General features: G+C 52.7%; 1 protein-coding gene across 1 annotated transcript in view; it reads left to right on the forward strand.

Moving 5' to 3' along the window:
* Positions 1-14,407, forward strand: part of NSRP1 (nuclear speckle splicing regulatory protein 1) — a 230,780-nt gene that overhangs the window by 173,908 nt on the left and 42,465 nt on the right. Inside the window, exon 4 of the mRNA XM_069226261.1 lies at positions 12,167-12,298. Coding sequence (XP_069082362.1) covers positions 12,167-12,298 — 132 coding nt within the window. The remainder of the gene's footprint in view (positions 1-12,166; positions 12,299-14,407) is intronic.

A 14,407-nucleotide genomic window follows, 5' to 3' on the forward strand; every position in this document is an offset into this window, starting at 1 on the left:
CCATAACCGGCACCCCAGAGCACCGCAAGAAGGAACCCCCAGTCAACTGAGTCAAACGCCTTCTCGAAGTCGATGAACAGGAGGGCTAAGTGTTGGGGCAGTCGGTTTCGCCCTGCGAGGGCCACTTGGAGCCTTCGTATACAATGACGCGTGCTACGTCCGGCCATGAATCCGCATTGATCCGGGTGCACTAGCAGGGGCATCACCCTCTTGAGACGGGAGGCCAGAATCACGGCGTAGATCTTTACTTCACTGTTAATCAGAGATATGGGTCTGTAGTCCGCGCAGTAAAGGGAGGGGGGTTGGGTCTTAGGCAATACGACAATGGTGGCAACGTCTAGCCCATCCGGAAAGGAGCCTTTCTGGTCTACTTCTGCATAGAGATTCATTAGGTGTGGGACCAGGTCTTCCCTAAACCTCTTATAGTATTCTGGAGGGAACCCGTCAGGCCCGGGAGTCTTCCCTACTCCCATCGCCGCGATAGCCTCACCAATTTCCGTTTCAGTAAACCGTTCCTCCAGTGTCCGGACATCCATCGTGGGTAGTTCCGGGAGCGATGTGTCCCCCAGGAACCGATTGGTGGCGCCCGTCCTCTCTGGATTAGTCGCTCGATATAGGACCCTATAGTAGTCAGCGAACGTCTCAGCCACCTCCTGGAGCTCGACCAACTTCTCCCCAAGCTCATTGCAAATTTCAGGGACGATTTGGGGAGCCTGCTGTTGGGAAATCAACCAATATAGTAGTTTCCCTGTCTTATTACCCCATCTGTAAACTCGGGCCATGGAAGCGCACCACATGTGTTTGGCCACTTCTAGGGATAGACTACGAATCTCTTCCTGAATCAGCAGGAGTTGTCTGGTTATCCGTTCGTTCGAGTGTGCCTCTTGCTCTGTTTCCCGACGGATGGCCCGGGCCTCCAGTTGGGTAATTCGAGAAGCCCGGGAACGCTCCCGTGCACGGATTAGGCTCTTGGCTGCCCCTCTCAGCACCACCTTGCTCGCCACCCATAGGGTCCCGGGCCACCTCACCGAGCCCCCATTAATACTGAAGTATTCGCGTAGCGACTCCCTCAAGCTATCGACGTACTCCTCGTCTTGTAGATACCATGCGTTTAGCTGCCACATGGGGCGGATCAACAGGTTTGCAAGGCCCACTCTGAGCCGGATCGGCGCGTGATCTGAGATCCCACGTGGTAGGATCTCAATGAGAGAAAGGTGACTGCATTCACTGGCCGGCATGAACACCAGGTCTATCCTGGATTGTGTACTGTGAGCTGTGGAGATGTCCGTGAATTGTTTGCGCCTTCTGGGCAAGCCCTCCCATCTCTGGAGGGGAGTCACAACACCGGGCTTCGGGAGAGATCGGTATCTTCCACCGTCACAGGATGCAGTTCCTCAGAGTCTCTGAACCGCTGGTCACCTCTTGTGCCCCCCCAGCACCTCTACCGCCGCCGACTCCTGAGGTGTTCCCCCCGTGGATATCAATCAGTCAATCAATCAGTAAATTTATAAAGCGTGCTATGTACCTGTTAGGGTTTCAAGGCGCTGAGGGGGGGGTAGCTGCTATCGGTCGAAGAGCCATGTTTTGAGGAGTCTCCTGAAGGTGAGGAGGTCCTGGGTCTGGCGCAGGGAGGTGGGGAGTGAGTTCCAGGTCTTGGCGGCGAGGTAGGAGAAGGATCTGCCGCCGGCGGTCTTGCGCTGGATTTGGGGAACGATGGCGAGGGAAAGGTTGGCAGAGCGGAGTTGGCGTGAGGGGACGTAGAAGTTGAGTCTGTTGTTCAGGTAGGCGGGTCCGGCGTTGTGTAGAGCTTTGTGCGCGTGGGTGAGAAGTTTAAAGGTGATCCTTTTGTCCACGGGGAGCCAGTGGAGGTCCTTCAGGTGGTGGGAGATTTGGCATCGGCGGGGTATGTCGAGGATCAAGCGGGCAGATGCGTTCTGGATGCGTTGGAGTCATTGGATGTCTTTTGTTGGGATGCCTGTGTAGAGTGCGTTGCCGTAGTCAAGTCTGCTACTGACGAGGGCTTGGGTCACCGTTTTTCTGGTTTTCGTTGGGATCCACTTGTAGATTCTGCGGAGCATGCGGAGGGTGTTGAAGCAGGAGGAGGAGACTGCGTTGACCTGTTTGGACATGGTGAGTTCGGAGTCGAGGATGAAGCCGAGGTTTTGTGCGTGGTTGGCTGGAGTAGGAGGGGGGCCTAGTGCGGTGGGCCACCAGGAGTCGTTCCAGGCCGAGGGGGAGCGACCGAGGATGAGGACTTCCGTCTTGTCGGAGTTTAGTTTCAGGCGGCTGTTTCTCATCCATTCGGCGATGGATTTCAGTCCCTCGTGGAGGCTGGCTTTGGCGGTGTGTGGATCTTTAGTAAGGGAGAGGATGAGCTGTGTGTTGTCGGCGTAGGAGAGGATGCTGAGGTTATGCTGAGGTGCCAGTTGTGCGAGGGGTGCCATGTATACGTTGAACAGCGTTGGGCTTAGTGAGGAGCCTTGGGGGACGCCGCAGATGAGGTTGGTGGCTTCGGAGTGGAAGGGTGAGAGTTGGACTCTCTGGGTTCTACCGGAGAGAAAAGAGGAGATCTAGTTGAGGGCTTTGTCTTGAATTCCGGCTTCGTGGAGGCGAGTAAGTAGGATGCGGTGGCAGACCGTATCGAAGGCGGCGGATAGATCTAAAAGGATGAGGGCTGAGGTTTCGCCGTTGTCCATTTGTTGTCTGATGTCGTCTGTGGTGGCGAGGAGTGCAGTCTCAGTGCTGTGGCTGCGTCTGAATCCGGACTGGGAGGGGTCTAGGATGGAGTTGTCTTCGAGGTAGTGGGTGAGCTGTGCATTGACGATCTTCTTGATGACCTTCGCAGGGAAGGGGAGGAGGGAGATCGGTCTGAAGTTTTTGAGGTCGTTGGGGTCAGCCTTGGGTTTCTTGAGGAGGGGTTGGATATCGGCGTGCTTCCAGCTGTCCGGGAAGGTTGCGGTGTCGAAGGATAGGTTGATGATCTTGCGGAGTTGGGGGGCGATGGTGGAGTCTGCCTTGTTGAAGACGTGGTGTGGGCAGGGGTCAGAGGGAGATCCAGAGTGGATGGAGTTCATGGTCTTTAGGGTTTCGGCGTCGTCTACGTGGTTCCAGGTGGTGAGGCGGTCGGCGTGGGAGGAGTTGTTGGGGGTGGGGTCTGGCGGAGGTGTGGTGATGAAGCTGTCGTGGATGGCGGCGATTTTCTGGTAGAAAAAAGTGGAGAGTGTGTCGCAGAGTTTCTGGGATGGTGGGACGTCGTTGGCGTTGGGGTTGGAGAGCTCCTTCACGATGCAGAAGAGTTCCTTGCTGTCTTGTGCGTTGTTGTTTAGGCGTTCTGTGAAGTGGGAGCGTTTGGCGAGACGGATAAGTTGGTGGTGCTTGCGGTTGGCTTCCTTGTGGGTTGCTAGGCTGTCGGGTGTGCGCTCGAGAATCCATTTTTTCTTGAGTTTCTGGCAGGTGCGTTTGGAGGTGATCAGTTCGTCTGTGAACCAGGCTGCTTTTTTCTTTTCTTGGTTGACGGTGGGCCTCTTGAGTGGTGCGAGGGTGTTGGCGCAGTTGAGGATCCACTGTTGGAGGTTGATGGCGGCGGAGTCCTGGTCGGTTGGTGGGTTCTTGGCGAGGGTGCTGGTTAGTTGGTCTTCGGTGACTTTTCCCCAGCGTCGGTGTGGCGGTAGAGGGGTGCGGTGGTGTTCGGTGTTTTTCTTGAATGTGAAATGGACACAGTGGTGGTCGGTCCAGTGGAGTTCGGTGGTGTGGCTGAATACGATGTGGTTGCTTGCAGTGAAGAGTGGGTCTAGGGTGTGACCAGCAACGTGTGTGGGTGTGTTGACCAGTTGTCGGAGTCCGAGGTTGGAGAGGTTGGTGGTCAGAGATGCGGTGTTGGCGTCGTCGTTGTTCTCCATGTGGAAGTTGAGGTCTCCCAGGAGGATGTAGTCTGTTGAGGCGAGGGCATGGGTGCTTGCGAGGTCGGCAATGGTGTCGCTGAAGGGGGCTCTTGGTCCTGGAGGACGGTATATGAGGGTTCCTCTGAGGGTAGTGTTGGGGTCCGTGTGGATCTGGAAATGGAGGTGTTCGGCTGTCTTGAGGGTGTCGTCCGTGTGGGTGTGGATCTTGAGGGTGGATTTGTGGGCGATGGCTATCCCTCCACCGTTTCCGTTGGTGCGGTCTCTTCTGGTGATCTTGTAACCGTCAGGGATGGCGATGTCTGGGGCCGAGGAGTCGTTCCACCAGGTTTCAGTTAGGAAGGCTACGTCTGGGGCGGTGGTGTCGAGCAGGTCCCAGAGCTGGATGGCGTGCTTTCGTGCGGAGCGTGTGTTGAGGAGGATCCAGCGCAGGTGGTTGGTGTTGGTTGTTGTAGGCTTCGTTGTTCTGTTGCAGGTGAACTTGCAGGTGCGGCAGGAGAAGGGTCCTTTGATGTGCTTCGGGGTGGCCTGGAAGCAGGCTGTGGAGGGGCCAGGGTTGAGGGCGAGGAGTTCGCTGGCCGAGTAGCGAAAGCTGGGGATGCGGGGGGCGTGAGGACCAGGGGGGGTGGCGCTGGGCGCGGTCCAGTCACGGACGGGCGCAGACGGGCTTGCCTCCGGCGCCAGCCATTAAGAAGGGAGGGGGGAGGGAGGAGCAGCTGGGAGGCGGGAGGGAGTGGCGAATGGGGGCGCGAGGGGGGCGGGGCTGCAGGGAGGCAGCGGCAAGGGGGAGCGCCCAAGGGGCGAAAAAAACAGGGAAAAAGCAAGGCACAAACAGTAAGGAAAAGTTCAAAAACAGTCACAAAATACAATTATGGCACAAATTACAATCGGGGTACAGTAATCAGAAGGGGCACAACGGGGGCAGAAGCGCAAGGAGGCAAGGCGCTGAAAAATAGGAAAAACACTTACAGGACGTCGAAAAGCGGCACACCGGTCAAGTGAAGCTTAAACAGAGCCCAGTAGACACCAGGGATGAGGCGCAGGAGGATGCCTGCGGGTGGAGGAGGGCCTCGAACACGCTAGCAGCAGCGTGGGCAGGGGTCAGGGGCATGAGACAGCTGGGTGGTGCTGCGGACGTGGGGGACGAGCTCTAGACCTAAAGCAGGTCAGAGGTCGCTCACTCGCGACGCGCAGCGCCAGCCATTAAGAAGTGAGGGGGTAGGGAGGAGCAGCTGGGAGGCGGGAGGGAGCGGCGAATGGGGGCACGAGGGGGGGCCGGGCCGCAGGGAGGCAGCGGCAAGGGTAGATCGGCAAGGGGGAGCGCCCAAGGGGCGAAAAAACCAGGGAAAAAGCAAGGCACAAATAGTAAGGAAAAGTTCAAAAACAGTCACAAAATACAATTATGGCACAAATTAGAATCGGGGTACAGTAATCAGAAGGGGCACAAAGGGGGCAGAAGCGCAAGGAGGCAAGGCGCTGAAAAATAGGAAAAACACGTACAGGACGTCGAAAAGCAGCACACGGGTCAAGTGAAGCTTAAACAGAGCCCACTAGACACCAGGGATGAGGCGCAGGAGGATGCCTGCGGGTGTAGGAGGGCCTCAAACACGCTAGCAGCAGCGTGGGCGGGGGTCAGGGGCACGAGAGGATACCTGGGGGGAGCCCGACGGCGAGCTGCCTCTCTTCTTACGCCTTCTGGAACAAGTTCTCCGGCGGGACCCCCCCCCCTTCGCTGTGTTTGGCTGATCTTCTGCTGTCCAATGAAGGCCTGCTGCTGCCCTCCTTCGTTAGGGCCCAACGGGACCTCCTCCGTCAGCCACGTCCATGCCTGTCCGGGGGACTCGAAGAAATAGGTCCTGTTATTGTGGACCACCCGTAATTTAGCCGGGAAGAGGAGACGGTATAGCACCTCCATCGCTCTAAGCTTTTGTTTGACTTCTATGAACGAGCGGTGCTGTACTTGAACGTCCCTTGTGTAGTCTGGGAACACCATGACTTTGGTTCCATCACAGTGCAAGTCTCCTTTTGATCGTGCCGCTTGAAGTATTGCATCCCTATCTCTGAAATTGAAAAGTCGGAGAATCACCGGCCGCGGCGGAGAACCTGGGGGGGGGGGGGGTCTGGCCTGCAAGGCCCTATGAGCACGTTCAATTGCAAACCAGGGTGTTAGACGATCCCGGGGCATCCAGGACTGGAACCACTCCTCCAGGAATGTGGCCAAGGAGGAGGCCGCACTGTTTTCCGGCAGTCTCACCATTCTGAGGTTATTGCGGCGGACTCTGTTTTCGGCATCTTCAGCCCTTCGGTATAGCTCTGTTGTGCGAGCTGCTAGCGCTGACACCTGTGTTTTGAGGGCAGCCAGGTCGTCTTCTAATGTGGAGATTTTGGACTCCACTTCTGTAATCCTAGCTGTAGCGTTGCGGAGATCCTGGCGTACTAGGGCCACATCCACCCTCACCTCTCCGATTTTAGTCTCCACCGCTTCTTGGGATGTCTGGATCGCTTGGAGGATGGCTGCCAGGTCACTGTTCCCAGCCTGTTTCCCGTTGCCACCCTCCGCCTTTCGTCATCTTTTGATGCTCCACTGGGGCCTGTGGCAAATTGGTCAATGTGCGTCTGCGCCGCGGCCGGGCGGGTCTGCCTGTCTTTACCCATTACGTCTGCCTCTCGGAGTCTGCCTGTGGGTTACCTCCGTGCAACGCTTCTTGCACCGCCTTTCTTTAGGCCTCGGGTTCTGATCCTCGTCAGGGTGCCCCCAGACGTCGTCTCTCTAAGTCCATTAGTACCCCAGGAGGGTGGGGTGGGTTTCCCACTTCTGCCGGTGTGCCTTTGGTTATCCTCCCTTCCACCTCCCCTCCTGTGGCGCAGATCCCCAGCTTCGTCTCCGACGTCCCTGGGCCTAGGATCAGCCTTCTCTCTTGACCACTGGGGTTCCCTTCCTCCTCCTACGCCAGGATCAATACCCCGGTGTGGCCTGCTCCACCGTCTGTCCACCACACACTTCAGCGCACAGGGCTCTCAGTGTCTGGCAAGTTATGGGGCTGCGGGGAGGTAGGGTGGGGGGGGAAGGCACCCCATCCACCACCTAAGAACTCCTTGCCCCCACCTCGTCTTCTTCAAGTCCTCCAGTAGGCCCCCTGGGCCACACCCCGGGCGGAGGGGGCAAAAACCCCCCTCCTCGGAGCATCAGTCACTCACCGGTACCCCCCAGTCCTGGAGGGGACGTGGTGGCAGGAGGGGGGCCCCCGGCACGCAATCAACTTGATTTGTTTCCGCCCGCCGGGGCGATCTTTGATGTGTTTTAGGCCGCCGTCTCCACCTCAGCACAGGTGCCTTTCACGCTGGTCTCCGGTCCGGCGCTTCTTCCTCTCTCCTGTGGTCAGCGGGAGCAAGGGAGGGGGGGGAACCCCCCCGCGTCACGCAACCCAAGCAGCTACCGTCCGCAGCTTTCTTCGGTTGGAGCGCCCGCCATTTTGTGCGTGGGACGCTCCGTGTGAATCTCTTCCCTCCGACCTTCTGCGGGTCCTGCAGCGCGGACCGGATGCCCCCGGTCGCACGCACTGCACCTGCGGCTTCTCTTCTCCTTCGGGGAGGGCCTCCGACAGCTTCCTCCGGCCGCCACCTATATCGTCGGAGCGCCCGCCATTTTGAACACGGGGCACTCCGTCTGTTTTTCGCTCCTCCTGGAGCCGCGGGCTCTGGGGCGCGATTCAAACACCCTAGGAGCCGCTCACAGCCTTCCGGGGTCTCCCCTCTCATCCGGGGAGGGCCAACGGTGGGTGCATCTTAAGCGGATGACGGAGGGGTCCGGAGCACTATGATAGTGCTGCCGCCATCTTGACGCTCAAGCCACGCCCCTGTAAGAAGAAACGTTATGTGAGAAAGTGGATAATTGAAGTGGCTGGTAGTCCTCTTTAAGTAATAATGGCACTATTCCTTACTAGGTCCAGTTAAGTCTCAATAATTTAAACCTCAGTTGAACCTTTGGTAGCTGTAGCACAGACAGACAGGCCTACTTTAGGAGAAATGTGTAAAGCATTTATCAGCATGAAAACCGTTAAAATGTAGAAAACCCAACACAATAAAAATCCCACTCCAGTTTATAAAGATAGAAGAAAAACTAAATAGCAAATAGGCACCAAAACAACATAAATCTAAGGTAGGGGACCAGATAGTGGCTAAAAGCACAAAGCCTCAACCGTGGTTATTTGGTCGTGATAGATTGGGTCAGAAGTTAAAGCCCACTGTAATGGAGCACGGGTTGGATACAGGGACCAGGTTCGTCCTGGTGGAAAGTTTACCTTCTGACTTCATTGTTTATTTGAAAAAGGTTCACGTCAACAAGGTTATTCACTGGTCACGTTCCCAGGTGAAGGCAAAAAAGGACTCATTGGCAGCTGCCTGAAGTGCAGGAACTTAGTGAGAGCCTCGGCTTCGGTGGGAAGTTTGAGGCTCTTGACTTCGAAGATGGGAAAACTCAGAGTGGGCAAAGTCTGAAGTCAGGGCTCAGGGAAGAAGTCAGAGTCGCAGTGTTGCTGCTTGGCATTGGTCCTGGTTTAGTCCTCTATGCTCAGACTTAAAAAATTCCGAAATTCAGGCTTTTTTCGGCAGGGCAAACCAGCAAGTTGGGTTCAACCAGCAGTTTGACATCAGGGGTGTTCTGGGGGTAGAGTCTTGTTCTTTTGCACACAGTTTGGGAAACGTTTCTTAAGAGTCCAGCCTTGCCGTTTTTGATGGGGAGAGAGTACACTCTAGCACCAACCAAGGATCCAGGACCTTTTAGGCAACACTTGATGGTTAGGACTCAATCTCCCAGAAGCCACAAGCAGGGTTCAGGGCAAATCCAGTCGGAACTGGTCAGTTGGGCTCAGCAGAGATTTGGGTTTCCTGCAACTTTTGTGTTCCTGGGGCTAAACAGGAGGCTAGTCAACTAGCCTTTGGAGCCCACACTTCTGTCATGGGTACAAGTGGAGAGCAAGTCCTACCCTTACAGTTTCTTTTCACAGGTTCAACTGCAAGTACAACCCTTCTGTTTTCCACAGTTCCAGTGGTGTTCTGAAGAAGGTACCCTAGGTGCCACTTTTATGGCTGACACTAGCCTGTAGATGTCAGCGTAGGTGCCACTTTTATGGCTGACACTAGCCTGTAGATGGGGGAAACTCCCTAACCAAAAGAGAAAAGGTTCTCAGGGACGACCCTACGGCATAATTTCTTGCAGATGTGTCCCTAATCAGTCCCACAGTGCCCCACTCTGCCATATACCTACATGGCAGAGCCTTTCTTCCTTTGGTCAGAGCTATGGGCACACCCCCAGTGTGTCTCGTTGTGTCTAGGGAAATGAGAACCTCCCACTGTAAACTAGTTCTTATACAGGTTTTCTTTCCACTGGGATTGGTAGGGACTGGCCTAAGTATGCACTATATTTGCCCGTGACAAGGGTGCCCCTTTGAAGTGTGCAGCAGGGGAACATCTCTCAGGTCATCCTATTTGGTGGAGGTCACACCTCCTTCCTCCCAAGGCCCATTTGTTCCCTTTCCTGGGAATTATTCACTCCTCCCAGTAGGCTGCCAAGTGACAGTTAGGGATTAACTCTGAAAAGGCTACTGGAGGATGTAGGCAGGAAAATGCCAAATTTCTAAAGGTGGAATTTCAGAGTAATAAGTTAAAATTCAACTTTACTGTCGCATCTAATGTTAAATTGCTATTAATTTGAGTCCTTGAACCATGGTCCTAGCTATTCCCAAACTGAAGTTATGCGTTGTACAATGTCATAAAGTAGCCCATTGCTGTTCTATAGGAGTGCAAGCCTTGTCACGTTGAAAAACGATTTTAGAGCCTGAAGACATCCTTTTGATTGGCACTTTCCTGGGAGAACATTGGGTGCTGTAGTCTACTAGTGACATTTAACGTGCAGGCCCTATGTACACAGAGTACCATACTAGGGACCTATAGTTAAGTTAAAGATGCCAGTCAGAGATTACTGGATTCTACATGTTTGTATGGGACAGAGCACACGCACACTGGGTACTGGAAGGCAGCACCCCTAGCATTCAGAATCAATACACTAGTAATAATTGTGTGTGTGGGGGTGGGTGACCATGTTAAAAGGGCATTTCCTTACAGTATGCAAATGTTTTGCAGTCTCATCAACCAAATAATACTAAAGTTCCTAACTGGAAGTAAGATTTTACATAGGAGCCTAGCAGTTTTCCTATCCAAACTCCAAAGCACAGACCATATATTACATCTGCACACTCGGATCAGCAAAATTGTAAAGAATAAAACCAAGGAGACAATTTCTGCATGCTTTATTGTCTTCTTAGAAGCATTTAATTTATTCTGGTAAAAAAAAATATTCATGGTTTATTTAGCTGTTAGCTGAAGTTAAACATGAAAACCAGGGAAAAAATAAACTGGTGTGACTTTACCCTTAACCCAGTTCAGTCTTTGTTATTGATGTGGCAGGACCGCTAGAGAATGATCAGGCTTGGATACAAAATGTCGGTTTAATGCGGATTACGTACTTATCCAATAGCATCAGAAAAGGAATCACTTTCAGTCTTCATTGCCTGGAAAAGTAATGCAAAACATGGGTGCTGCAGCTGAACCTAAAACAGACCAAGATTGTCAACTTACTAAGAACAAAATAATGTACTGTTCTTACACAGTGGTGCAGAGGTCACAGACTGCGCTTGATTAAATCCTAGTGTATTTGTATCTTCTAACACAAATAGTTTAAGAAAAAGCGGTAGGTTCTTCATACATCATCAACAAATAACTAGCATGCTTCAGTCAATCCACCAGTAATGTTAATGCTAAAACCTCTTGATGGTTTTCTCTTTCCAGTCTTATGTTCAGGCGTTGTGCCTAGGGCCCATAAGAGTTATGTAGACTGACCAATCTCCCATAAAGACAAACGTGCATTGAAACACTGAATCAACAGTTCTTTAAACCAAAACTGTCCAAGTCACTGGTGCAGAACAGAACTGAGGGGGTCTACATTTCTGGATATAAGCACAGGAGTATCTGTAAATTCTGGTGCCATGTCACTGAAAGTGATACTACGAGATGACTGAAAAGATCAAATGTTCAAAGCATCCACATTAATCGGTAGAATCCCTTCTCGTGTGGAACAGTACCAAACATAACCCTGACATTAATAATCTAGGGAGGGGGCAGGATTACTTGTTCAGTTAGAACAGGGCCAAAGCGGGCACCCCATAGATAACAGAGAAATATCTGAGGCAGTACAGATCAGTAGGAAAATACTTTAATCTTGCTGAATAACGCATTGTGGTAAAAATGAAAAAGCAAAGCATAGACACCCAATGTAGACTGTGTGACGGCCGGCTAGGAATACATACCAGCCATGACAAACTAAAGACTGGCACTTTGTCCTATACCATACTGCCTTGCTTACGATGACATTCAGGACACATACTATCCCGACATTCAGTGGGGGAAACTATGTCAGTGGTAGTCAAGCAAAAGAAAAAAAAACTATGGGCCATCCTGGAAGACCTGGCAGAAATAGCAGAGAGCAGCAAAATTAGTTGACGCATGTCACCAAAAGAGATAGAGTGTATAAAACAAGGACATGGTAAATGAAACAACCATTACCGAAAAGATAGTAGTATCTAGTGTATTTTATACTTCTGTTTCTTGTCGCGCCAGTACTTTTTAATATATAGTATTATTTTGGTGCAGCACCTGTCCAGGAAAGCCTTATGCTTTATTGTAGAAGCAAAAAACATGGAGTATCCTTAGTGGGCTTGCACTATGGACATCAATTAGGAGTAGCAACTGCTGCCCCTAGCTTGTCCTTTGGTACCAGTGGCACTGCCTTCGACACCTGCAGTCTTGTGTGTCATGAAAACATCATCAGGAGGAACAGAAAGCAATCAGGGCTATACGAGCGATTCACTTTCTTTAGTTTGTGCCCCTTCCATTATCCATTAAACGTTACTGAATTGATGTCCATAGCTTGTAAATTGTTAGACCCACTTTGCGAAAACAAGGCATGCAAGTAAAATTCTGATACGAGCAATGTGCGGTGCATATTTGATTTTATGTGGATGTTACTTCTCTCTGAGGCACCCTTCTGCCCTCTTCTATAATAGTTTCACTAATTTGTTACATACTTGAGGGAGGTACCTTGCCTCCTTATTTTTATGATACCCTCTCCTGTCCATTTTATTTTTTGTAACTGATTGCTATGTCTGCTTTGTATCGAAGGTCCATTCACCACCTTGGCTTGTGCTTTGCAGACTAAACTGGAGATGCAGAAGGCGTTGGAGCAAGATGCCACCGTGTACGAGTATGACAGTGTCTATGATGATATCCAAAAGAAAAAAGAGGAGACCAACACTGCCCAGATGATGGCTGGTAAAGAGAAAAAGGTACTTCACCCTTCACTTTCAGATATGTTCTCACCAGCTGGAGGAAGTGGGACAGGCCTTAGGATTGCATAAGATGCTTCAGAACAGGATGAGAGCTCATGGGCATAGGTGTAAGTGGCATCCAGATCTGATAGACTTCCAGTTGCAGATTCCTTACCTTAGAATTTCCCCCAGGCGTCAGACTGGATCCAGAGATTTTTCTTCGAGCAATACCCTTGTACGTCGGTAGGTGGCGTCGTAGTCACTGTGACGATGTCGGGAGTAGTATATAGATGCCGCTCTCGTGCAGTGATATCATTTTTTTTATTTTCCGCGCCACACGCTGATCCGGAGAAGAGCTACCCTGGCCTGTTTTTGACTGACTTCGTCCGTTTTGTTGTGATTTTGTGAGACTTTTGGTGCGTCGAAGATGTCCCTGAAGACTGGTTTCAAGCCGTGCGAAGACTGTCACTGCACGATGACGGTGACTGATCCTCATCAGGTTTGTCTGTGGTGTCTCGAGCGCGACCACGACCGGAAGTGCGTAAGTCACGGTCTCGATGGAGACCGTTCGCGGAGCCATCACCACTCGTCTTCTTCTAAATCTTCGGGTACAAGTAAGAAGAAGAAGAAGTCGAAGAGGTCCCATCACTATCCAGCTTCGTCCCGTCACTAGGCTGACGTGATGCGGGAAGAGCATCGACGCTCAAGGCCTCTGTCCTCGGAGCCTGCATCTGGGTCGGCTCCACGCTTCCCTGAGTTTCCCAGAGCCAGAGCGACCCCCACCCAGCTTAAAGAGTTCTATGAAGCCATGCGCCTCATCTTTGGCGGACTGACCCCGATATGGCGCCTTCGGGCCCCAGGGGTTTGGTTGAGGGGGGCTTTGGGTTCCGCGTCTGCGGCTTCGGCTCCGACCACCGAGGTTACCTCCGGATCTGCTCGCGGATATGCACTGGCGCCGGTCGCACCCTTGAGACCTTCCCCAGCGCTGGGTCAATTGGCCACGCTCCCGATGTCGGTAGTGCCCATTATCAACGTTGACCCAATCCTTATCGCCGATGACTCGGAGTCTGAGCATTGTCAGCCAACGCTGCCTTTTGTTTTTTGATGGGGCCTAATCACCCCAGGTCGGATTCAGACCCTTTTTCCTATGGGTACGAATTCGGGGAGTGATTGGAGGAGTCCCTGGACCCTTATGAATACCAGGGTGACCCATCTTTGGACTGGGCTCAGGAATTGGGCAACGCCAGTGGTCTGGAAAGTTCTCCTGATGCTGGCATGTTGTCTCCACCTACCGTGGCTACGGCGGAGGGAGCGACTTATGGTATGGTGGTCAGTAGGGCAGCTGAGGTTCTTGGCCTTGAGCTTCCTACTATAGAGGTCAGGTCTAATCTCCTGACTGAGGGGCTTCAGCTTGGGGCTTCCACTTCAGGACCCCTTTTGCCATTTAATGAAGCCCTTACGATGTCCTTTTGGGTAGTTGCTCCAAACCCAATACAGGTTCTCCTGTGAATAGGGCTATCGCACGCCGCCATCGGCCCGTTCTGAACGACCCTAAATTCCTGTGCCAACACCCAACGCCAGAGAGTCTTGTCATCCAGGCTTCCTCTCCTTCAGACGCATTCCCTTCTGCACCCCCGGACAGAGAATCAAAAAGGCTGGAACAGTTTGGTAAGAAGTTGTTTTCTTCCTCCAGTCTCGCGCTGCGGTCTGTGAACACCGCATGCCTTTTGGGCCGCTTTACCCACTCTTTGTGGTATACGGTTGAAAGTCCTGCTGCAAATAATGGAGGAGGCTAGTGCTATTGTCTCCCAAGCTGTGAACGATGGGAGAGATGCGGCAAAGATCCCAATCCGTTGTGGGCTGAACACGACCGACTCTCAGGGTAGATTGGTTGCTACAACGGTGGCCTTGAGACGCAGCGCCTGGTTGCGTACTTCTGGTTTTTCTGGGGATGTCCAACAGCCATTCATGGACATGCCCTTTGATGGCGCCTGTCCCTTTGAAGACACAGCAGACTCTGCCTTGGAGAGATTCAAGGATTCCCGGGCTACGGCTCGGTCCCTTGGTCTTTCCTCTGCTCCTTGCCCTGCAGTCCCCTTTTTGCCCCTTTCTTGGCCACGGAAGGGG

Source organism: Pleurodeles waltl, chromosome 3_1, assembly GCF_031143425.1.
Source record: "Pleurodeles waltl isolate 20211129_DDA chromosome 3_1, aPleWal1.hap1.20221129, whole genome shotgun sequence".
Lineage (NCBI taxonomy): Eukaryota > Metazoa > Chordata > Amphibia > Caudata > Salamandridae > Pleurodeles > Pleurodeles waltl.